The sequence below is a fragment of the Chrysochloris asiatica genome, unplaced genomic scaffold (genome assembly GCF_000296735.1).
Source record: "Chrysochloris asiatica unplaced genomic scaffold, ChrAsi1.0 scaffold00079, whole genome shotgun sequence".
Taxonomy (NCBI): Eukaryota; Metazoa; Chordata; class Mammalia; order Afrosoricida; family Chrysochloridae; genus Chrysochloris; species Chrysochloris asiatica.
The window spans coordinates 382,793-409,649 of NW_006408597.1; the positions used below are offsets into that span (position 1 = coordinate 382,793).

Here is a 26,857-nt window from a genome sequence, read left to right on the forward strand (position 1 = left end):
CCTACCCCGATTCTCCAGACAAGCCCAGTAAGGCTGTGTTTGTAACAGAGGAGACTTACATGTTGAGAGATGGGCTCTTTTCGGAGGATCTTATTTTGCCATGTAAAGTTCAGTGTGGAGTCTAAGGGACACTGATGAAAGTGATATTACAACTGTGGCAGGTCCAAGTCTCACAGTCCTGGAAAGGGATGGACATTAGTACTTCTTGGCAGGACATCCGTTTGGTTTGGAGAGTGATGCCACATTCATTCTTCTGGCTGCCAGTCCTGAAGGAAATATTGACCTTCTCACTTTAGTTTGTTCTTTTTTTATTTTATTAGTAGTTCATCACTGAACAGGCTGCTCAGTATCAGAATTAAAGGACCATTGACTAAGCATTGCCAATAGAACTCTGGCTGTTTGCAGTTTCTCCAGCGCCTTCTGGTAGATGACCAAGTCATGAATTTGGTGTTCCCTTCTCTCTTCTTCCTTTCGGGAAAGAGCTTAGATGGGCTGGAGAAGGATATTTGAAATATTCTGATGCAGTGTAAATGAATCCTGTGGTGGGTAAATAACTTTCTTCTCTCCTTTGCTCTTCTGGGGTATTTGATGACTAATGCTTCACAAATTAGTTTAGAAATACTCCCCCAGAGGTAAGGGGAGTAGTAAGCTCATAGCAGGTGTGTTTTCGTTGCAGAGCAAGGAGGAAAGAAACCCTAAAAGACCTGAGGCTTCAGAGGCTGTTCTGTAAAGTTTTGAAGGCCACAGCTGGGTACAAAATGCTGGTGAAGCATGTATACAGCCTCCCAAGATCAAGGCGGAGTCCTGGTGTGGTGCTGTGGGTTAACGCGCCAGACTGCAAAGCTGTGTGAACTGTAAGGTTGGAGGTTCAAGTTCACCAGCTGCTCCTCAAATACCCTATACAGGGTCGCTATGGGTCGGAGCTGACTTGATGGCACTTCACAACAAGCAACAACAAAGATCAAGGCAGGCCATTTCGTCAACGTATCAGCTTTGGATGAGTGGTTGGATGGGGTTTTTATAGTGTGTTTTACTGATAATTATAGCATGTTTACTGATTTTTTGAAATTCACCAAAAAGCATAATTAATCCATCAGCCTCAAACCCACACAATTTTGTTGTTGTGGTTCCCACTACCCACCTGGTGTGTGGCGCTGTACGATAAGCACTGGACCACAAGGTCAGTGGTTCAAACTCACCAGTCACTCCTCAGAAACCCTATATAGGGTTGCTATGAGTAGAAACCAACTCAACAACTTAATCTAAAAGTCTTCTTCAACAAATAGCCTTTTTGGAGGTGATGGCAACTTGACTTATGAATATCTTTTCCAATATATTGTTAAACGTACCGGTGATAACTCAATTATGGTTCTAGTTTCTTTGATTTCCCTCAAAGTTCCCATATTTCTAAACAAGTCTTAACAGTAACAGGGAAATTTCTCACTGCTACAGTGCCACCTACTGGTAGGTCCTTCAAAAGGCCACTAGTTACAGCTCAACTTTGACCCACAGGGTTTAAGTCCCAACTCCAGCAGTATTTTGATCAGGTTTCTTGATAGTTATTGTGGCTCTTGCAATACCATAAAGTCGGCAAGTGATAAAGAAAACACAGGCTTTTATTCTTACTGTTACCTTAAATTGGCCCTGACTTCACCGACTTTGATTTTCTCTGTCCTAGAACTGTGGCAAGGGCTCCAGATTGTGTGGGTAAGGGTTTGGATCTGGCGAAAATAACTTGGGGAGCTTCCAAAGATCCTGAAAAATGGAAAAAAAAAAAAATCCCTACTTAACACTATTAATCTTGGCCAAAAGGACAAGAGGTAAAACTTACAACTAGGTTAGAGGGACCTACTTGCGCCCAGGCCCTCCACCTTTCCTCCAACCCACAACACCACATTCTCTCTTGTTTCCGGCCGCGTGAGAGTGGGAGAGTCACTCAAATTCTTATCCCTGTGGCTCTGGGGAAAGGAGGATGTTCTGTGAAGGGCCAGCATCTCACCAGCCTCTTCCCCTCCATCCACTGCACTCAAGCTCCACCCAGGAGCTCCGATATGTATATAACACATGGTGTGAAGAAGAAGAAGCAGGCTCTACTAGTGGGAAGCAGGTCATCCTGCCAGAGCTGCCAGGCAAATGATTTCATTGCACTACTACAGTGCTCTCCTCCGGGTTTCTTTCATAGGAATGTCTCACTGAGAGAAAGTGAGCAGGCAGAACCACAAGGAGCCCAGCAGGAGCGCCAATGCTCAAGTGTATTTACCAAGGGCCCCAGACAATGAGCATTTGATGAGACCACTGCTTCTCATTTCTTGAAAAGGAAATTCCTCCCTGGATTTCAAAAGGTGGAAAGGTTTTTTTTCCACCAGCAACAGATCAAAAAGAGCTTTAGAAAAGTGGGGAGGAGTTCCAGGACAACTGAAAGAGTTAAGTAGAGGGTAGGGTAGCTGGCTGTGGCTTCTGACCCCTACAACAATGGTTTACACAGCGAAGAAGAAAAAGAAGAAGCAGCAGAGAAACACCAGGTATCTTAATGCGTTGTTCCCTGCTATTTTAGTTCCCCGCCAGCAGTTCAGCATTCATACACCACGGTTATAAAGAAGGCAGGCCAATGGCACTGGATTGGAGCCAAAGGCCTCCACCCTAGTCTCCTTCTCAAATTTCCATATTTGCTGACTCTATGTCTTTCCTTCCATAGCAAACTCAGATTACGAGGGCGAGTCAAAAAGTATTACTATTAGGCATCCCGTTCATGCATGTCTCGAGTTTATTCCAAACCCAAAGTGTTTAAATTTATCTCTCCATCAGTGGATGGCTACAGACAAGTTCTCAGTAATACACTTGTCTTAGGCTTGTTGGGGTGCCTTAAAAAAAAAAAAAAAAAGTCCAATGAGAACAGTGGCTTCAGAGGGAATCTGTTGAGCCACTTAAAGTCAAGGCAGAGAGGTCTGCTCAGAAGGGGTAATCTTGAAATTTTCTCAATGGCCACAGGACAATCACGGGGGCTTGTTAGGAAGAGACTTTTAGAATATTGAAAACAGTATTGGTAAAAAAAAATTAAAAAAAAAAAGGCCAAGAAGTTTGTGTTGAAGAGTTTGTTTCTCTTTACATCAGAATACACCTATTCATTCTTCAAGGATAGCAAGTGCTGTCCTAGGAGGATTTTGTTGGGAAACCTCACCCCCTCCACCCTCAAAAGCCCCAACCTTGCCCTTTTCGACATTTTTGTTCCCCAAACTCAAGGAACATTGAACAGGAGCATTTGAGCAACAGTGAGTCTCTCAAAGATGCTCAAACTATAATTTGACATAGTATTCATCAAAGGACACAGAATTCTTCAGGGAAGGGTTAGAAGATGGAAACACTGTCTTCAGAAGCGTCTAGGTCTGGACGGGTGAGATGTTGAGAGACAGTAGCTTCACATTCCAGTATGTTTGTTTAATAAAGGTCTCTATGGTTTTACAACATTACTTTTTGACTTTAGCATTGTGGGATAAGCACTGGACTGCTAATGACAAGGCTGGCGGTTCATATCCACCAGCCATTCTTCAGAAACCCTCTATAAGATCTCCATGAGTCCAAATCAACTTGATGGCCCTTAACAACAACAATATATACCTGAGCTAAGGACATCAAAGACCATCATTCACGGAGCAGACTCACCACTCACTGGGACAGCCATGATCCCTTCACAATGCTCATAATAAAATGGTTGTCACCAGCCACCACCAGACAGCATGGACTCAGCTGTTTCTCAGCAATGCCATGGGCGAAACCACTCACATCTTACAAAGATTGTCAGAGAAATGAAGGCACACCCCTTTAAGGTCCTGATTTAGGAGAATGGTTAGGGGGGCAAGGGAGCAAACATTTGCTAATGCCATGTTTAACCAACAGAATTAACTGGCCCAGATGGACAAAATATCTTCCAATGTCTGTTTAGGAATTCTTATCTTAGCACAACTTCCTAAGACCCACGGAGAAGGACAAACCTTTTTACTTAGGATGGGGTCATCCTTCTTAAATGTTTTAAAGAAAAATGTTCTACTTGCAACATAACTTTCTCTTTTTTATAGGACACCCTTCTAAGTGCCTGGGATAATGCCTTTAATCCTACTTGGAATGCAGGAAAACACATGATTTAGAGTGGAAACAGTGGAGTGCCAGGCAGTTACTTGCTGGTTGCTTAATAACTGTAGCAAAAGGTTCATTGCTATTATACTGGTGGTGGTGTCTGTGTGCCGTGGAGTCGGTTCCGACTCTCAGCGACCCTGTACAGGGTTTCCGAGGCTGTAAATCTTTACGGGAGCAGAAAGCCTCATCTTTCTCCCGCGGAACAGCTGGTAGTTTTAAACTGCTGACCTTGTGGTTCGCAGCCCGATTTGTAACCACTACGCTACCAGAGCTCCTTATACTAGTGAAGGTAAAATGTTTATGTTTTAACTATGGAAAATGTTGGAAGCTTCCAGTATCATGTTCATCAGTTTTCTTTAACAAAGGGTCAGGAATACCAGGAAAGTACTGGGGAAGAAACAAATTCAAGGGAGCTGAGAGGCCCAGATTCATTGAGTGTCAATAGCAGTAAACAACAGGCTTAACAAGATGAGAAGAAACTTGTTTCATTAAGGGAACAACAAAGAGAAAAGGCAGCTATTAGAAGGTAGGAAGAAGTACAACTTCTCCTTGCTCTGGTTTTTTATGCTGATACCACATCAGGATGGTTGGCTCTTCACCAATAGCCAGTAAATATTAATTCACGGTCAAGAGCCTGCCAATTCCCCTTTCATCATCAGAAAGGGGAGTTCAACTTAATGCAGAGTTTGTTAATTAGAATGCTTTACCAAATAGCAAATTAAAAAGACAGGATTTGCTGAATCTCCTAGGCTCTCTAGAGTTTTCTATCTGAAACCATCTGAAGAACGACAGGAGCTGTACTTTCTGGGACTCACTGAAATCTTCCCACGTAGCCCATGATCCTCTAAGACTCTACTTCTCAGTCCATAATACTTCCAGGTTGAAATAAACACCATTGTTTTCTTTTTTGAAGAAAGGTGGAGAAGATATGCATCAATTTTTTTTTTTTTTTTAATTCAGGCTCTCATTTTAAGAGGAGAGCAAACTCTTTAGACTCTTATTACAATGTTACCTGACCTGGGTAGAGTTACAGAGCTCTTCATATATATTACTTCATTTAATCCTTGCAATAAGCCTACAAGATACATGTAATAATCCCCATGATACAGCCAAAGTCATTGGATATTCTGAGGTCTTATAGTCATAAGACATACATAAGACCCTTCTCTGGTGTGGTGCTGTAAGATAGGCACTGGACTGCTAGCCACAAGGTTGGTAGTTCAAACCTACCAGCTGCTCTTTGGAAACCCTATATAGGGTTGCTATGAGTCGGAACTGACTTGATGGTAATTAACAACAACATCCTCCACAAATGCACCTGAAACTCCTCAGTGGGTCCCTGTTGCTCTACTGAGCACTCAGACACTGGTAAGCTGGTCCTGCTACCTCTACGGTCTTTCCTCTTGGTACTCTCAGCCTCACTGACTCACAGGGCCTCCCTCTGCTCTCACTGCCTCCGGGCCTTTGCCCGCATCATTCCAATGTTCTTCCCGGAGCTCCTTATAACTGGAAGGAGCCTGAGCCAGAGTGCGTGGGTTCAAATACTGCCCCTGGCATTTACTAGCTGTGAGAATTTAGATGTCTCATCATCGGTTTTGCATTTCTTTACCTATAAAATGGGAATATGGCACCTACAGCATATGCCTGTTTTGTGGACAAATGAGTTAACTGCATTCAGGACCATGCCTGACCCATAACATACTGCTCCAGTGTTGTTTATTGGTATTCTATGTGCCCCTGTTGTTGTGTTTTGTCAGATCAATTTTTAACTCATATCAACCTCCTGGGACAGAGAGGAACTGCCCATAAGGGTTTCCAGGCTGCAAGCGTCTTAGAAGTAGATTATTAGGAGCCACCAATCTTCCACTGAGCAGCCGAGTGTTTAATGATTGCTCTTCCAGGGCACCTTTATGCGCCCCTAGTACCTCCCTGGCATTCACCTACCCTGTTGCACACTTCCTCTTGACTTTTGTTTTTTAATCTCCTAGAGTCTCTATGTTTTCTGGCAGTGGGAACTGTCCCGTTCAGCTTGATGATACATGTTCCTGTCTCCATAGTTGTTAAATGCTGTTGAGTTGGTTCTGACCCATAGTGACCTTGTATAGAGTTTCTGAGGAGCAGCTGGCGATTTTGAACCAGCAACCTTTTGGTTAACAGTCCAGTCCTTATCCTACAGAACCACATCAGGACTTCTGTCTCCATAAGTAGGAACTCTATAATAAACATCTGTGAAATTCAATCAGAGTGACTTCCTTTCAACTTTGATAACTGAAGAGTATAGTTTATGAATTACTACTTATAGCTGTGGCTCTGTATGATGAACACTGTACTGTGAACCATAAGGTCAGTGGTTCGAACCCACAAGCAGTCTGAGGGAGGAAGACGAGGCTTTTTGCTCCCAAAGAGATGTACATCCTTGCAAATGATACACAGGGTTACTATGAGTGGGAACCAACTTGATGGCATTTAACAACAATAACAACTCACAGCAAATTGTCCCTGTAAGTACTGAGCTGGGAGGGCTCAGGGCCTCAATGACCACCTGTCTATAAACTGTGCCAACAGTACAAAATAAGGTCAAAGACCCAAGTCACGTTCTGCAGTCATGATCACCTCCCACAAACAAGTCCATTGCCTTTGTGAGATCTCCTTCTCAGGGCTGTTAGAGGATTAAGTGAGAGGCACGTGAGGGGATGCTAGCTCAACACTGACATACCAGTCAAGGTGAGAGGAGTTCTATTAAAGGCTGTGAACCTGGTGGCATTCTAGAGTATTCTGTCAGATGGAGACACGGGGACATCCCATCTACCCCTAACTAGATTCAGAAAGCCATTCTGTCTTAACCTCTCAAGAGCATTGGAAAGAAGAATGTACAAAAATGTGCTTGTTTGTCAGTATTTCCAAAGCCTGGATACTTTGCCCATTCACGTTCTGCTCTCTTCAGGGGCAGATGAGAGAAGGTACCCAGCCCAGGTCCGCGGTACCTACTAACCTGTGGAGCTGGTGATGGGCAGAAAGGATGCGGGGTTAAGACTGCTCTGGAGTCCGTTCAGCAGGCCTTCAGCCGAGGAGCCTCTAAAAAACAAAGGAGTGTGGTCAGACCTGCAGAAGCCCTCCGGGGACATCACAACGTGCCTCTGCTGTGTGGCTCGGTCTCTTGTTTTCTTCCAGATACAGTGCACATGTCGCCTGATGAGAGAGGACATCTCTGACTGGACCAGCCCCTTATTCTGAAGTGTTACATAGCTTGAATGTATTGTCCATCTCTCGCCACTGAAATACAGCTTCAAGAAAGCATGGGTGTTGATGCCTTCGATGTCTCCAGTGAACAGGATAAGCTCAAACTTACCACCCCCATAGGACAGGACAGAACTACCCCATAGGGTTTGCAATGCTAAATCATTACCGAAGCAGACGGCCTCCTCATTCTCCTAGACAGTGGCTGGTAAGTTCAAACTGCTGATCTTTCAGTTAGGACCCCATGCTTAAACTGCAGTGTCACCAGAGCTCCTTCTGGCACATGGCAGGCACTCAGTGCGTATTTGTGGAATAAGTCAAGTTGCTAGAAAATGTATGTGCTTTTTTTTAAGCAAACATTCATGAGGAGTCCTCATGTAGCAATGTGGTAAAGCACTGGCCTGCTAATCACAAGGTTAGTGGATCAAACCCACCAGGTGTCCATGGAAATCCTATACAGGGTCACTAAGAGTCGGAACTCAACAACAACAAAGTCCATGTAGAGCAATGGTTCTTAATGGGGATGGGAGGACAGATGAGTTTTGCCCCTGAAGGAACATCTCGTAACTGTCTAGCAACTAGATGGTAAATAGAGAGTACCAGGGACGATGCTAAACATCTTACAGTGTGCTGGACAGCACACTCCTCCCCACCCACCTCCAATAACAAACACCCATGTATTCCAAAAGGTCAACAGTTGATATACAAAATTTTTACTTGTGAGGTTAAAGTTTTCCTATGCTCAGTTCGATTTTGGTTGTTGAGTAGTATCCAATGCAATCTTCAGCATCTCTAGCTCAACCATCTACTTTTCTATTCATTCATGCACTCAAAAACTATTAAAGCTTTATCTGTACTTGGCACTATGTTAAGCAAATACACAAGATACAAGCTATGTGACAAATGCTATGTGTTATGAAATGAAACGGAGGAACTTAATTTAGATACGGTGATGGTAGTGGTCAAGGGTAGTCTTTCTGAAAAAAAGCACATGTAAGCCAAGTCATGAAGCTATGACACGTAGGCATTAGCTAAGAATACTACTGAGGGAGACAGAGCTTTCAATGGAGAATAAATAGCACGCCTAGCAATTCTGAGGCAGATGGGGCCTCGGAATGTGCAAGGAACCTTTACACATCAGCACAGTGAAGTGGAGTGGGGAGCCTAGTAAAGCACTGTTTGAGGTCACTTTTTAAATAGACATTCTTCTAGGTCCTTCCCTTGCTGATTCTGATTCAGTAGGTCTAGGATAGGATTTGGGGACTAGGGATTTTTATAGAGTCTCAGGTGCCCATGTGATTCATATAACCAGAGGTCAGAGGCACACTGGCTGGCAGATGAAGAGGAAGGAGGTATGAGGTACACTTGGAGAATCTGGTAGTCACTTAGTTGCCCAACTTTCAAACACAGCTTGTCCAGAGGCTGGATGTTAATTCGCATGTGCTGATTCTTCCTGCAGTGATTCTTTGCTGCTTCCCCAGAAATAATTGTGTTTCATGACACAGTTCTGTAAGAAGGTATGTCAAAGGCATGTACAAGTTCCCGTGGTTCTCGTGAAGGCAGCTGCTGTGCCTTTCACAACAATCTCAGAGGGTTTATTGTGAAGGTTAAATTCGATGGTGAACTGCAAGCATATCCTAGCACAGTGTATTTTCACTTAGCAATGGTGACTGACGCTCGCTGCATTCACTATAACCTACACAGATATAGCCACTGCTGTTGAGACGATTCTGACCTATAGCGACCCCTACAGGGCAGAGCAGAACTGTTTCATAGACTGTGTATCTTTATAGAACCAGAGAGCCTCATCTTTATCTGTGGAACAGCTGGTTGGTTCAAAATGCTGACCTTTCAGTTAACAGCCCAGTGCTAAGTGAATATGTGTAATGAGCCCACTGAGGCACCAGGGTTCCTTATATATAGAAATACCAAATTGGACGAGCCACTGACTCTAACATCAATATGGAATACTTTGCAATCGAAGACAAAAGGTCATTAATTTACAACATACAAGGATACAAGGCAAAAATTTCAAAGTCAAAATTACCCTTAAAGTCCTTTACCAGGAGGTCTCACTTGAGATTGACAAATGATCTATTCATAAATCAAGCATAAACATTTTTTTTCCTGCTAGCATCGGATGAATCCATTTCTTTAATTGTACACGGAGTGAAGGAGTTGGTTTGTCTTAAGGGGTCATGAGTATTAAACATGAAGACTCTTAACCCTGTGAATAACACACAGTGCAATGGAATGGACTTCCTAGCAGAGAGGCTTGTGGGAAGTAAGACTGACCAGAGGAACAACCTATCTGCAATCTCTTCCTGAGTGGAACATCAGGTGGGATCATCCACTTGATTTAATTAATAATTTTTCTCTCTCTCAATGCTGAATTTGCAAAGTGAACCAGGTGTCTGATGCAGCTCTGTTACCCATTTTCTGGGTATAGTACATACGGAATATGAAGAGGTGGTTAAAGATGAACTTAGAAAACACTGAAGTTACAAAAGTACCAAAAGTTCTACAATTAGCAATAATAAAAAGATAGGAAAGGTGCTATTATCTTTACATTACACAAAAGTTAAGAGTTCAAAGCCAAGACGAGTTGTAACTGTGCATAGTCCTGTGACTTTCCTAATTGCTCTTCTTGGTAATGGTGCTAGGGTCTAGGAGATGTAAAGCAAGAAAATGAGAAATATTCCATTAATAGTCAAAGCTTGTCTCTTCTAAGGCAGTATCTTTTCCTTGGGACCTGCTCACAGCTAGCACCTAAAGAATGAACACATCCCAACCCAGAATTCAGTTCACTCGCTCCATACCTGTCTTCTACCTCTTCTGTTGTTCTGCAGTCCAAGAAAAGCCTGGCTTGGACATTATTCCTACTCTAAGTACCAGGTGTCAAGTCACTTAAAGTGAAATACTACCTGTGTATCATTTTGAAAGACTTCTTTTAGTGTAGTTCTCCACTGAGAGAAGACAACTCAATCAAACACTGGCATCAAGACCACACCATCTGACTAGCCTATACATCATCGTCAGTTTAGGAGGGTTTCAAGGCACACGATCCCCATTATCCATTTTGCCAGTGAGACTTTTGACATGCTTCTTCACGGATCTTTATATCCTTTATTTGTGGTTTCCTCTGTACTTTCTTTGGCCCATTCTGGTGATCACTGGAAACTTCTGAAAATGATACCTTTCTTTACGGTCTGTTTTGTCCATTACTTCACAAGGTTGACTGTGGTGTGGTGGCTATATTGTTTCCCTTTTGGGTTCTTTTCAAGGTTTTCCACATCTCCAATACGGAGGTCCTGGTTTTCCATTTCAATGGTTTAGGAACAGTTTATCTTGGATTCATGCCACCACATCAGGGATGACCTTTCTGTAGAAAGAAGGACCCACAAAAGGAAAAGGCTCAAGAGTTTTCAAACAGGAAGAGCACGCAGAGTTAGAAATGCTGACTTCGCCAGGGCTGTGGCAAAACAGACATGGCTGCCTTTGTGAAGGGCTTGAAAATACTCTAGTTACATCATTTTTATATAAAACGAGTGACAGTCAACTTCTTCCAAAAAGGAGAGACGAAATCCCAATGAAATAAATGGGTTCCAAAACAAGAACACACTCAAGATACCTGGACTTTTTTTTTTTTTTTTTAACTATCTTACAACTTTCCTCAAAACATACCTATTTGCACACACATGTATGTGTTGTACCCCTTCTTTTTCTCTGGGGGTTTAGAGACTGTATACACATTTATCTGGTAGCGTAGCGGTTACGAGTTGGGCTGCTAACCTGAAAGTCAGCAGTTCGAAACTACCAGCCGTCCCATGGGAAAAATATCAGACTTTCTGCTCCTGTAAAGACTTACAGTCTTGGAAACCCTACATAGGGTCGCTATGGGTCGGAATGGCTCCGTGGCACACCACCACCATACACATTCCATAGAGAGGCTAATATGCTAATCCTTAGCAAACCGAATCTTTAACTAGGGCCTGGTTCTAAAACCAAATCAAGACTCATTTCTTGAACTTGGCTCTAGTGCAGTAGTGGTGAACAGGACTCTTGGTAACCCTAACATACGTGAACCACTGTTGTCTGCACTTCTTTCCCTTTTGGTCCTAATCTTACTGATATGGGTCTTTCTCTCATGTTATTAGTCTTTCCAGAGGTGATCCCCTGTTTGCTTTGTTTTATTCATTCCTTCAATAAGTATTTAGTGAACACCTACCATAGGCCAACCACTGAGGTACCATTCGCCCATGTGCCAGACTCTTCTAGGCAATTTCTGTGCTTTTTCTTATCTTTTCATTAGTTTACTCTTGAAGCTTTTCAAGCTAAATGGCTAGCTCATTTATTTTCAATCCTTCTTGGCTCTGTAATAAATATATTCAAGGTTTCAAATTTCCTTTTGAGTGCAGTTTTGGCTATTGTAGGAGTTCCTGTCATCCAGTTCTAAGATCGTCTCTATCACACTAGTAACTGTTGTTGTTAAGTGCCATCTGGCGGGTTCTGACTCATAGTGACCTATATAGATAGGGTTTCCGAGGAGCAGCTGGTGGGTTTGAATCACTGACCTTGTAGTTCGCAGTCCAGTGCTGATGCTACAGGAGTAGGTATTCTATTTTTAAAAAATTTCCAAAAATACAGACTTTAAAAACATTATCTCTTTGTTGTCTATTTCTAATTTAAATGCATTGTAGTTAAAAGGTATGAGCCGTTTAATACTGTGGTTTTTTTTGTTTTTTTTTTTAATTGTGGAGTCTTCATTTGTGATGTTGTTGTTAAGTGTCACTGAGTCACTTCTGACACATAACGACCCTGTGTAGGGTTTCCAACGAGCAGCTGGTGGGTTTGAACTGCCAACCTTTAGGTTAGTTGTCGTTGTTGTCAGGTGCCATGGAGTTGGAACCGACTCATAGCGACCCCATGCACAGCAGAATGAAACAATGTCTGATCCTGGGCCAACTTCACTACTGCCGCCACACTTGACGCCATCAATGATGCCACCTGGCCAATCCATCTCGTTGGGGGTCTTCCTCTTTTTCTCTGACCCTGCATCTTACCAAGCATGACATCCTTCTCCAGCGACTGTTCTCTCTGGACAATGTGTCCAAAGTAGGAGAGACTTAGCCATCTTGGCCTCCATGGAGCACTCTGGTTGTACTTCTTCCAAAACAGATCTATTGGTTCTTTTGGCAGTCCATGGCACCCTCAGTATTCTCCTCCAACACCACAACTCAAAGGCATCAATTCTTCTACGATCCTCCTTATTCACTGTCCAGCTTTCACATTAGGTTAGTGGTCCTGTGTTTATTCTACAGTGCCACACCATGACCCCATCATTTGTGACATGTGGTGGTGGTTATATGCCGTGGAGTTAGTTCCGACACACTGCAACCCTGTACAGGGTTTCCGAGGCTATAAATATTTATGGGTACAGAAAGCCTCATCTTTCTCCTGCATAACAGCTGGTAGTTTCGAACTGCTGACCTTGTGGTTCACAGCCCGATTCGTAACCACTACGCTACCAGAGCTCCTTAGTATTTGTTGTTGTTGTGAAGTGCCGTCGAGTCGGTTCCGACCCTGTATAGGGTTTCTGAGGAGCAACTGGTGAGCTTGAACTGCTGAGTATATACTAAATTTTTATTGATGTTCCATGCATACCTGGAAAAGAATGTTAATTTCCCTGTTGGGTGCAAGAGTCTATGCCTAGTTATCAGTGCTTTTCAAATTTTGAGCTAGGATTCATAAGTGAGTTGTAAAATCAATTTAGATGATCATAATAAGCATTTTAAAGATCATAAATATTTTGTGAAATTTTAATTACATTATGTTGTTGTTAAATGCTGTCGAGTGGATTCCGAACCATAGTGAACCTGTATAGGGTTTCCAAGGAGCAGCTGGTGAGCTTGAACCACTGACCTTGCAGTTCAAATGACTTTGCAGTCTGATGCATTAGTCCACAGCGCCACACCAGGACTCCGATTACATTATGTTGTTGTTGTTATGTGCCGTGGAGTGAGTTTTAACTCATAGCGACCCTGGACAGGGTTTCTGAGGCTATAAATCTTTATGGGAGCAGAAAGCCTTACCTTTCTCCCGCGGAACAGCTGGTGGTAGTTTTGAACGGCTGACCGTGAGATTAACAGCCCGATTCATAACTACTAACTACCAGAGCTCCTTAATTACATTATACATACATGTAAATATTTTGGAAGTGCAGCTAGAGTGCTCCTTGGAGGCCAAGATGGCCAAACTTTGTCTCTCATACTTTGGACATATTGTCAGGAGGGACCAATCGCTGGAAAAGGATATCATGTTTGGTAAGGTGGAGGGTCAGAGAAAAAGAGGAAGACCTCCAGCGAGATGGGTTGGCCAGGCAGCAGCATCAATGGGCTCAAGCATGGCAACAATTGTGAGGTTGGCCCAGGACCGGGCAGTGTTTCATTCTGTTGTGCCTAGGGCTGCTATGAGTCGGTATTAACTCAATCGCATCTAACAACAACAACAACAAGTATTTTTACTGGGCAGCATTGAAATGCATTTTTTACTGTGAATGGTGGTCAAGAAAGAATAAAAGCCACTGATTAATACACATCGTCAGCTCTGCATTTCAAATATTCAAAGTCCTCAGTAATTTGTACCTGAGTTACCTATTAGTAACTGATGTTGTTGTTAAGGTGGTTCTGACTCATAACGACCCTGTATAGGGTTTCTGAGGAGGGGCTGGTGAATTTGAACCGCTGACCTTGCTGTTCAAATCGTCCTTTCAGTACAGTGCATTATTCCACAGTGCCTCATGATAGAAGTATATTTAAATAAATCACTTACAGTGATTGGTGATTTACCAGTTTCTCCTGATTATTTTGCCAGCTTTTTATTGATACATTTTAAAATTTTAAGTGTATAGAACTACTTTTCTTTATTCCTATTACTGCTTTTTGCTTAATTCTCTTTTGCTGTTGTTGTTAGATGCCACTGAGTCGGCTCTGCCTTAGCGATGTTCTGTACAACAGAATGAAACACTGTTCAGTATTGTGTCACTCTCCACTGCTAGGATTGAGTCCACTGTAGCAGCCGCTTTGTCAGTTCAGTGAGGTGATGCTCTACCCGGGCACTCATTCCTCCTGGCCGCAAGTCCAAAGTACATGACATGAAGTCTCACCAACCTCACTTCCAAGGGGTATTCTGGCTATAGTTCTTCCAAGGCAGATTTGTTTGTTCTTCTGGCAGTCTATGATACTTTTAATATTTTTCACCAACACCACAATTAGATTACCTCTTCTTTCTCATTCACTGCCCAGCTTTCACAGTCTTATAAGACTGAAAGTACCTGGCTTGGGTCAGGTGCACCTTGTTATTGTTAAGTGCCATCGAGTCGGTGCCAACTCACAGCAACCTCTGTAGGGTTTCCAAGCAGTTGGCTGGTGGGTTTGTGCTTAGTCTCCAACACCTCAAAGTGGCATCTTTGATTTCTTGACTGCTGCGTCCATGAGCATTGATTGTGGATCCCAGTAAAATGAAATCATTGAAAGCTTTAATCATTTCTCCATTTATCCGGATGTTGTTTATTGGTCAACTGTGAGGATTTTTGCTTTTACATTGAGTTGTGATCCATACTGAAGGCTGTATTCTCAGATTTTTATCAGCAAGTGCCTCAAGTCCTTTTAGCTTTCAGTAAGCAAGGCTATGTCACCTGCCTAATAGTATCACAGTTTGTTAATGAGCCTTCCTCCAATCCTGATGCTCCATTCTTTAGTCATTTCTTTTATTATTTATTAAGCATACAGATTGAATAAGTCTGGTGAAAGGATACAACTCCTGCTGCACACAGTGGCATAGTGAACTATCAAATGCTTCTTCTAGCCACAGTCTGGAATGTGCAACAAACAAGGTTTCTGCTCTGCTGGGGGTGGGTAAGAGAGGATCCTGAGAGGATGATATGATTCAGCTGTGGATGTTAACAGAGTTAATTACAATTGTGAAAGCTTGAAACTTGAATGTGGGGATAAAATGAACCATCTCAGAAGCAGGAGATGGGGACTCTCACTACCATCAAAGAGGAGGAGCCAGGAGCCGAGTGTGTCCTTTGAACCCCGAGATCCATGCACATTGAACCTCCTCGACCCAGGGACAGAAAACTATGACACTGGAGGAGTGGCAGAGGCGCAGCAGAACCAAGAACCAGAGAGCAAGACAGAGCAGTGGGCTTCTCAGCCCACTGAGCAAGGAAAGCCCAGCGACTCAGGGCAGGAAGCTTGTTGTAGGATGGAGTGCCTCCCAGCACTTAAGCGGGAGGAGCAAGGTTCGCTGATGTATGGATCTGGAGTCGAGTGCCTGCAGGCTGAGACTTATGGGGGGAGTGCTGTGGCCTGTGGGCATTCATCAGCTGACTGGAACACTGTGCCCTGTACATGTACATTTTCTGATCCTGTATTGTAACCTGTGAACTTTACTAATAAACCCCATAACTGTTGGCGTGGTACCTGAGTCCTACGTGGCCACTGCAGTGAATGATCGAGTCTAGCTGGGCAGAGAGCACTGTGGTGAAGGATAGTTGGTGCTTCATCTTTCTGCACACATCTTTCCTGATTTTTAACCGTGCTATAATGTTCCCTTGTTCTGTTCCAATGACTGTCTCTTCATCTTGTACAGGTTTCACATGAGCACAAAGTTCCCAATCTTATTTGATGTTAAGATTGCTATACCAGTTTTCTTATGATTAATATTGCATGGTTTCTCTTTTTCCAGATCTCTATTTCAACTAAAAATTTACTTTAGTTTTGTCTCTTATAAGCAACCTACAACTTTTTTTTTAAAGCAATTTCAGCAATCGATCTAACAGTTCAACCTATTAATATTAAAATTACTCATATATTTGGACTAATTGCTATTGTCTTATGTTGTTTCCCATTTACTGTCCTTGCCTTTTTGTCTTCTTTCCACTGGATTAAAAAAGTTCTATTTGGATCCAATCTCTTTACTCTTCATTGGCTTAAAAATGAATCTTTTTCCTAAGAAAGTATAAAGTCCTTCAGTGTTTCTGTTCTGCTCTTGAACGTGACACAAACCCTGTTAGGCATTAATTACCCACTGAATACTCTTGGCCTCCTGCCATCTTGTCTTTGTTGTCGTAATGTACCTTACCTTTTAAGTAGACAGTATAGTACCTTGGTGAAGAAAGGTTGATGCTTCATCCTTCTTTGGAGTCCTGGTGTGGCGCTATAGGATAAACACTTTTTTAAAAAGACCAAACCATATCACCCCCACCCCAATGGCTGATTTGTCAGAAGTAGACTGCCAGGCCTTTCTTCTGAGGTATTTCTAGGTGGACTCAAATCTCCAACCTTCAGGTTAGCAGTAGAGCATGTTACGCATATGCACTACCTAGCGACTCCTTATTTTTTTATTCATTTGACAATTTGACTTTTTTGCACACCGATGCTTCTTGTTATCCAACACCTCTGGGCTCACTTTTATTCTTTAGTAGTTATTTTTGTGAAGATCCATAACTCTTGTTGTTGTTGTTAAGTGCTGCTGAGTCACTTCCAACTCATAGTGACCTTGTAAGGGTTTCCAAAGAGTGTTTGGTGGGTTTGAACTGCCGACTTTGTGGTTAGCAGTTCAGTGCTTATCCTAAAGTTGGTTTTATTTTGCCTTCACTTGAGTGACAGCTTGTTGTTGTCGTTGTTAAGTGCCATCGAGTAGGTTCTGACTCAGAGCAATCCCGTGTAGGGTTTCCGAAGAGTGGCTGGGGAGCTTGAACTGCCGACCCTGAGGTTCAAACCGATCTTGCAGTCCAGCGCATGAACCCACAACACCACACCAGGACTCCAAGTGACAGATTAGCGATTTATAAAGTTCTAGGCTGAGCATCACTTTCCCTCCACACTTTGAAGATACTAGCCATTGTTTCCTGGCACTTGCTAGTGCTAAAAACCAAGCAGATACTTTGAGCTCCTACATAGTTAAAATGGCCTCTCTCAGGTAGTGTTTAAGACTTTCTCTTTGGAGTCCTGGTATGGCGATATATGCTAAGCACTGGGCTGCTAACCACAGGGTTGGTGGTTCAAACCCAGCAGCTGCTCCTTGGAAACCCTATATAGGGTCACTATGAGTCAGAACCCACTCAACGGCACTTAACAGCTTTATTTTTAATGCCGTGCAGTTTAACTGTAAGGTGTGTAGAGGTGCATTTTTCTTGGTACATGGAACGAAATTAGCTAAAGTTTATGAAGACTCACATCTTCTATTCTGGAAAAGTCTCTTCTATTCTGTTTTCAAGTATTGCTCATCCATCTCTCTTTCAGGTCTCTCTTCTGCTACCTCCATCACAGCCACGGTCATGGTCCCCATGAGACTCGGACCAGGCACGGGATCCAAGATTTCCGACTGTTCCAAAACATCGATTTCATCTGTAAGGAATTCATGTTCCAATAGTTGATTTTTGTAGTTGTTGTTGGCAGTCTTCCTCAATATTAGATTTACTTCTGTTTTGGTATTTTGGTGTTAAGGGCTCATTTTGAATAGGAATTATTTGTTCTCTTATTTCTTGCTCATCCCTCCATGTCTGAAGATTTCACAGCTGTCTCTTCCCTGCCCCTGACTCGAATCCTGAACGAGGCCTACTAGTGGCATTTCAGGGTCCTTGCCTCAGTGGTACTACAACACCTCACTCAGAGTTGAGTTTTGAGACAAGAACAGTTACAAGGCCATGCCATTGTTATCCTGAACTAGTTTTATAAAAAGGTGTTGCCCCAGGCAGTGGGCTCACACCCATTTCATCAGCCTCTTAGCTTCTGCTCCTGGGTGGTCTTCATGTGACTGGGCATCTCTCACCCCACCTCCCATTGGGAGAGCTCACTGCACCCACGGCATTCTTGATTTAGCTCAGGGCTTCTCATACTTGGCAGTATTGCTATTTTGGTCTAGCTAATTCTTCATTGTGGGGGCCCATCCTGTGCTTTGCAGTGTTCTTAAATTCTATACACTAGATGCCAGTAGCACCCCCTCCTTCCCATAATCGTAACTGTTACTAATGTCTCTTGGGGTGCAAAATCACCCCCAGTTGAAAATCATCAGTATTTTCAAGTAAGGAACCTCCCTGAACTTAAGTTTCCACTCTTAGGTTAAAGTAGGGCGGAGTCCTGGTGTGGCGCTGCAGGATAAGAACTGGACTGGTAACTGCAGGGTCAGCAGTTCAAATTCACCACCTGCTCCTCAGAAACCCTATACAGGGTAGCTATGAATTGGATCTGACTCGATGGCACTAACAACTTGGGTAGGGCAGTTTCAGTCTCCAATAGGTCACAAGAGTTGAACACCAGGTTGCCAATGGCTCCTTCCAAAGTCAAATTCCAAAAGCTAATGGCTTCAACCTCATTGACTGATTATTTTCATTTCTGGAGCCAATGTTTCTCCTGTTTTGAAGTTCAACTGTGTCTTTTGGGTTTTCTTCTTTAAACTTTTGATCTAGTATTGCTTTGTGTTTCAAGCAGAGGGTGGAAGTGAAAGCGTGAACTTAGGGAGCCAACTTGACTGGAAGTCAGGCAGTACAAATCTAATCTTTTGTTTTGTTTGAAACTAAGCCTTTGCCTTCAATAGTCATGAGAAGTGCTAGTGTTCAGGAAATCAGAATGTGTTTGAATTTCCATAGTCTAGCTAGTTAGAGCCAAATCGCATTATGAATATCAACTGCTAACATTAAATAAACAATTTTAAAAAATGGGGAACAGCAGTGCCATCAATTACAACACCAGCATGTAGCTGTTGTTGTTCAGTGCCATCGAGTCAGTTCTGACTTACAGCGAACCTGTACAGGATTTCTGAGGAGCAGCTGGTGAGTTTGAACCATCGACCTTTCAGTTCAAACTGACCTTGTGGTTGAGTGCTTATTCTACAGAGCCACACCAGGATTCCAGAGGACACTTAATACATGCCAGGGGAGCCTCACTTAATCCTCTGAAGAACCCTATGAGTGAAAACATTAAGGCAAGTGGTCGGGTCCCCTCAGAGAAAACCCCCTTCCAAGACTAAGACTCAATGGGAATACACGCTGTGATTGGTGACCACGCTCGACACCGATAAGGGGGAGTGAGGGAAAAACAGCATTGAAGCAGTGAGCTAAGCCCTACAACGTTCAATAACTTCTGTGAACCCGGGTGAAGACCTGGTTGGCCAGCAGTGTGGCAAGACCTGGGGACTCTTGGGCCCAGAGTCAGTGACATAGCCACAGAGGATTAGAGTGGAAAGTGAAACGTCCAGCCGATAAGAAGAGAGGGCATATGCATAAGAACACCCACACTTGCAGATAATACCTACTTGCCCTGGCTTCAATGACTGGATGATCAGAGCTCAACCAGAAGTAAAAAGAAGAGGAAAAAAAAAAAAAAAAAAAAAATATATATATATATATTTATATTCTCATACAATTTGATGAACTTGACCTACACCTATGGAAGCAGTAGCTCAAAGGAGGGAACAAGTCCTTACAGCAAGAATCATTCCCACCCCCTCCACACACAGAGTAGACAGGGATGTGCAACTTGGACATTGGCTACCCAAAATGGAGGGTGGGGGGCTACAAAGGCAAGAAGTGACTGGCTTACAAGCTTTCAAGAGGGAACCGAGACCCAGAGGGCCTGGAGGAAGGTAGAATCTCCAGTGAGTAGTGTTCAATCTGACTAGGCGGGGCTGATGCAACGAAATGCAGACGGGTCTCTTGTGATACAATAGTGAATAATTGTTATCAGGACTGACTGTGAGGGTTGGAAATGTAAGGGTGGACGTTTTATAGCAAGGAGGGGAGTGATTAACTTTTCAGTTCTAGGAGCGGAGGTCTCTAGGACCATCAAGGGAGAAGAGCAGAGAGTGGGACCCTACCCAGAGAAGCAGCAATGCCTGAAATGGAGCCAGAGATGATGATGTGGAGCGATGGAGCAGCTGGAGACTCTAGACCCAGAGAGGGAGAGTGACTGACTGTGTGCTGAAGACCTGAGGGGTATGGGGGAAGGATTGCATGGAGGGGATTGTAACTATGGCAATGAGACGATATACGATAGAATGAATGTGAAACTAATGTTCTCCCTTAAGAGACTTACAGACAGCAGGGCATTTATAAAAAGGAAAAATAGGAATGTCAATGACAAGATCCAGCTGAGGGATCGAGGCTGTAGCAGTTGGAAAAGATACACAATGATGATAAGCTAAAAGACAAACTGGGGGATGCGGTAGGGGGAACAGGATTTAGATCCAAGAGACTAAGGGAATTTAAAGGCACGACTTAGGAGCCAAGCGTGGCAGCATCTCTGTGGAGCTGACTGTGTGAGGGGCCCCATAGCATGTGCGAAGGCCGGAGACAGAACAAAGGACTCGGTTTACTGTCTGCATAATGACTCTCAGCTGTATCTTCCAGGCACCTGGATGCCTCTGAAGACTTCTGAAACAAGATTCAAAGAACTATTTTAGAGATGGTATTTTTCCAAATGCTTTCAAGGTCTGCCCTTATTTTCTTGAAAAGACCCAATTTAGAAAATTTTGAAACATTTTTTTTGGTCGTCTAAGATTTCCTTTTCTTCAAGAAGCAGCAATTTTTGATCATTTATACTTTGGGCAATCATCTGAAGCCCATTTGCCATTTGTTCTTGATTCATTTCTTTCCAATCTGTGTATTTTAACCATGAAAAGAACTAAGATTATGAATTGACCACTGAGTACATCTTTGACTGGCATCCTGGTGTGGTGCTATAGGATAAGTGCTGGACTGCAAGGGCAATTAGAACAAGGTAGGTAGTTCAAACTCACCAGGTATTCCTTGGAAGCCCTACATAGGGGGACTATGAGTCAGAACCAACTCAACAACACTTAACAATATCTTTAACTACATTTTGTTGAATCTTACCCAAATCTTGTGATACTAGAAAACAACCATGCTTAAAGGAACCCACCCCTACCCTTTGTATTCAGGAAAATGGCTTCCTGCAAAAAATCATCATTCCCCCTTGTTTATGACAGTAACTACGATGACATCAGACACATATCCTGGAATTCCCATTTCTTGTCTCATGAATCAGTATCTGAGTTGGCGCCTTGTTAATGCGCTACACTGCAAGGTCACGTTGAACTGCAAGGTTGGTGGTTCAAGCTCACTAGTCGCTCCTTGGAAACCCTAGGGTTGCTGTGAGTGGGAACCAACTCGACAGTAGTTAACAACATACACCATCTCTGAGTCAGAACCAACTAGATGGCACTTAACAACAATTTGGTATGGCGCTGTAGGGCATGCACTGGACTGCTAAATGCAAGGTCGGCAGTTCAAACCCACTAGCCACTCCTTGTAAACCCTATACAAAATTACTGAGTCAGTGGCACATAACAACAATGATCAATCAGAAAGAAGCAAAGTGCTTGTTAACTAAACTTGCAATAAGCTTCTCTCCTTCCTCCCAATTCTTAAACTTTGGGCCACCCTCCGCCGAAGCCACTACCCCAATGCTGTTCACACAAATGCCACTCCAGTACAGTGCATTTCTTGTCAGAAACATGTTCTTGGGCTCTACTACTTTATCCCATTCCAAATGTTTGTCTTTAAATGACAAATTCTGTCCATTCATATTTACTATCATAAGTTGGACTTGCTTCTGTAATTTTGCTTGTCTTTTCTATTTCTAGAACTCACTATTTTAGGGCCGAGTCTATCTTTTCTCTCATGTTTGTATTTGTTTATATTTTCTTTAGAACTTAGGCAGATTTTCTTAAAAAATTGTCTTTTATTTCATTAATTTGATTTTCGGTAGTGCTAAATCTTTATTCCCTGTGGTCAATCTAATTTGTCACTTTGGTATTTCTTATACCCATTCAATCCTCCTTGATTTCAGATTGGTAGCTCCTTCTTTATGATAGCTTTCTCTATGTTGACATATAGATGCTTTTGTGTTACACATTGGGCTGCTAACCACAAGGCCAGGCATGCCAATGGAGAAAGATGAGGCTTTCTGCTCCTGTAAAGGTTTATAGCCTCAGAAACCCTACACAGGGTTGCTATGAGTCAGAACCGACTTAACAGCACACAACCAGTCACAGACAGATGCTGTATGCTCTTGAATTTTGTTGAGAATGTAATTATCCTCTAAAATGCTGTTTCTGTTTTTGCTCAGACTCATTTCAGATGCTGGCAGCTCCTCTCAATCTTCCCTATGGAGCCGTCTTTTAGGTAATACTGTTGATTTCCAAACCCCAAGATTTCTGAATATTTGTTCAACCTTAAAAAAGAAAGTCAAAGCTTGGCCATTAAGGGCTTAAGCTCATGGAGGAAATAATATTCATTCTATAAGAGGGTCGTGTAATTTCATGCCCAAATATTTATTTATTTATTTTTTGGTAGTAAAATATATATAACATAAAACTTGTCATTTTGACCATTTTTAACTGTGCAATTCAATGGAATTAATTATATGCACAATGTTTTACAACTATCACCATGATTTATTTGCACAACTTTTTCATCACCCCAGACAGAAACTCTGTACCCATAGGCCATTAATGGTCTTCTTCATCCAGCCCATAGTAACCACTGATTCACTTGTCTTCGCCTATCCTAGATATGTGATATAATTGGGATCATACCACATTCATACTCTTATTTCTGGCTTATTACACATGGTTCAAAATGCATCATGTATCAGAACTTAAATTTCTCTGTTTGGCTGAATAAATTCCATTGTGTATTTATACCAAGGTCTCTGGGTGGCACAAACTGTTTTCACTTGCCTACTATCTAGAGGGGTCCTGATGTGGCACTGTACAGTAAGCACTGGACTTCCAATAGCAAGGTTGGTGATTCAAAACCACCAGCCACTCCTTGGAAACCCTATACAGTGTTGCTGTGAATCGGAATCGACTCTACAGCACTTAAATAACACACACATCCCAAAGGCAGATGGTTCAAATGTGCCCAGCTACGCCATGGAGGACTGGAAATCTACTGTAGTAAGACTGTTGTTAAGGGCCATTCAGTCAGTTCTAACTCATAGTGATTCTGGCTGGTGACCTTGAACCACCAACCTTGCAGTTTGAACCGAACTAGCAGTCCAGCGCATTAACCTGCAGCACCACACCAAGACTAATCACTATGATTATGGTCATTGAAAACCAAGAGAGTGCAGCTCTACTCTGATATACACGAAGCTGCCAGGAATCACAATTGACTCAATGCCAACAAGTTGCTTGGTTTATGCATGCATCACATTTATCCATTTACCTGTTGGTGGGCATGTGTGCTGTTTCCAGTGATCGAAATCCTCTAAAAAGGTTATTTTTGTGGTCAGATAACAAAGAGAATGTGGATGAGAAATACCCAGCTATTTTAATAATCTAGCAGGCAGGGGAAAGGAGTAAGATTTTAATGTAAACAACACCTATAAAAGCCTCGACAGGGTTGTATTCTTTCATCATACTATTCAATCTGTATACTGAGCAAATAACCCGAGAAGCTGGGTTATATGAAGAAAAACGTGGCATCAGGATTGGAGGAAGACTCATTAACAACCTGCGATATGTAGATGATACAACCCTGCCTGCTGAAAGTGAGGAGGATTTAAAACATTTACTGATGAAGATCAAAGAGCACGGCCTTCAGTATGGATTACATCTCAATGTCAAGAAAACAAAAATCCTCACTACTGGACCAATAAACAACATTCTTATCAATGGAGAAAAGATTGAAGTTGTCAAGGACTTCACTCTTTTTGGATCAACTATCAACACTCAATGGAAGCAACAGTCAAGAAATCAAATGACATATTGCACTAGGCAAATGTGCTGCACAAGACCTTTTTAAAATGTTGAAGAGCAAAGATGTCAGCTTGAAGACTAAGGTGCGCCTGACCCAAGCCATAGTATTTTCAATAACCTCATATGCATGCAAACGCTGGACAGTGAATAAGGAAGACCATAGACTTGATGCTTTTGAGTTATGATGTTGGAGGAGAATATTGAAAGTTCCATGGGCTGCCAAAAGAACCAACAGATCTGTGTTGGAAGAAGTGTAGTTCTTGGAGGCCAGGATGGCCAAACTGTGTCTCTCATACTTTGGACATATTGTCAGGAAGGACCAGACGCTGAAGAAGATATCATGTTTGGTAAGGTAGAGGGTCAGAGAAAAAGAGGAAGACCCCCAGCGAATGGATTGGCAAAGTGGCAGCATCAATGGGCTCAAGTGTGGCAACAATTGTGAGGTTGGCCCAGGAATGGGCAATGTTTTGCTTTGTTGTGCATAGGGTTGCTATAAGTCGGTACTGACTCGATGGCACCTAACAACAATAACAACAATAAACACCTCATCATGCATGGGCTCTCACGTGCTTCTTCTCCTTTCTGGACACCTACTCCCCCATGGCAAGTTGTGATTAAGGTGTGGTTTGCTAGTGCTTACCTCTTTGATGTTGTTAAGTGCTGTCCAGTCGATTCAGACCCATTAGTGACCCTGTAGAGGGTTTCAGAGGCTGTAAATCTTTACAGGACCAGAAAGCCTCATCTTTCTCCTGCAGAACAGCTGGGAGTTTTGAACTGCTGATCTTAAGGTTCGCAGCCTGATTCATAACCACTACGCTACCAGAGCTCCAGAAAATTTCAAAGATCAGCTCGAGAATATAAAGCCAAATATTACAACAAAATGTACAAAGATCTGGAATCAGAAAACCAAAAAGTAAGAACACGCTCAGCATTTCTCAAGCTGGGGGAACTGAAGAAAAAATTTAAGCCTCAATTTTCGTTATTGAAAGATTCTCTGGGTAAATTATTGAATGATGCAGAAAGCATCAAGAGAAGATGGAAGGAATATACAGTCACTGTATCAAAAGGAAATGGTTAATGTTTAACTGTTTCAAGAGGTAGCATATGATCAAGAGCCAGTGATACCGAAGGAGGAAGTCCAAGGTGCATTGAAGGAATTGGCAAAGAACAAGGCACCGGGAATCGATGGAAGAAAAATTGAAATCTTTCCTAGAAAGTGAGGCGGCACAGGAGGCACTCACTCATCTCTGCTAAGAAATTTGGAAGACAACTATCTGGCCAACTGGAAGAGATCCATGCTTGCACCCATTCCAAAGACATGTGACCCAACAGAATGCGAGTAAAGTTTTGTCAAAGGTAGTACAGAAACAGCTACAATCATACATTGACAGAGAACTTCCAGAGGTTCAAGCCAGATTCAGAAGAGGCCATGGAATGAGGGATATCATTGCTGATGTCTGATGGATCTTGGCTGAAAGCAGAGAATAACAGAAACATGTTTACCTGTGCTTTATTGACTACGCAAAGGCTTTCGACTGTGTGGATCATGACAAACTATGGACAACATTGCAAAGTATGAGTATTCTGGAACATTTGATTGTGCTCATGAGGAATCTGTACCTGGACCAAGAAGCAGTTGTTCAAACAGAACATGGAAACACTGAATGGTTTAACATTAAAAAAGGTGTGTGACAAGGTTGTATTCTTTCACGATACTTATTCAACCAGTATGCTGAGCACATAATCCGAGAAGCTGGGTTCTATGAAGAAAAACGTGGCATCAGGATTGAAGGAAGACTTATTAACAATCTGCAATATCAGATGATACAACCTTGCTTGCTAAAAGTGAAGAAGACTTAAAACATTTACTGATGAAGATCAAAGAGCACAGTCTTCGATTTGGATTACATCCCAATGTAAAGAAAACAAAAATCCTCACCACTGGACCAATAAACAACATTCTTATCAATGGAGAAAAGATTGAAGTTGTCAAGGACTTCATTCTTCTTGGATCAACTATCAACACTCAGAAACAGCAGTCAAGAAATCAAACGATGTGTTACATTAGGCAAATGTGCTGCACAAGACTTTTTAAAGTGTTAAAGAGCAAAGATGTTAGCTTGAGGACTAAGGTACGCCTGACCCAAGCCATAGTATTTTCAATAACCTCATATGCATGCAAAAGCAGGACAGTGAATAAGGAAGACCATAGAAGAATTGATGATGCTTTTGAGTTATGGTGTGGAGGAGAATATTAAAGTGCCATGGGCTGCCAAAAGAACCAATAGATCCGTTTTTGGAATAAGTGCAGCCAGAGTGTTCCTTGGAGTCCAGGATGGCCAAACTTCGTCTCTCATACTTTGGACATATTGTCAGGAGGGTCACTGGAGAAGGATATCAAGTTTCGTAAGGTGGAGAGTCAGAGAAAGAGAGGAAGACCCCCAACGAGATGGATTGGCCAAGTGGCAGCATCGATGGACTCAAGCGTGGCAACAGTAGTGAGGTTGGCCCAGGATTGGGCAGTGTTTTGTTCTGCTGTGCATAAGGTCACTATGGGTCGGTACCAACTCGATGGCACCTAATAAAATATAAAATGTCTTTGATGCCACTCACTAGCCATTCCAAAAGCCAACCCTAATATCTCCTAAAGTCACTACCAAGGTCCAATGTTGAAGGTAAATAGAGGAGAGAGTCTAAG

The 26,857-nt window shown here is 42.6% G+C and overlaps 1 protein-coding gene across 1 annotated transcript in view; it reads right to left on the reverse strand.

Moving 5' to 3' along the window:
- Positions 1-7,118: 7,118 nt before the first annotated feature.
- The window catches only part of TTLL5 (tubulin tyrosine ligase-like family, member 5), a 343,961-nt gene continuing 324,222 nt past the window's right edge, over positions 7,119-26,857 (reverse strand). The window contains exon 31 of the mRNA XM_006865602.1: positions 7,119-7,206. Within this exon, the coding sequence (XP_006865664.1) occupies positions 7,119-7,206 (88 nt within the window). The remainder of the gene's footprint in view (positions 7,207-26,857) is intronic.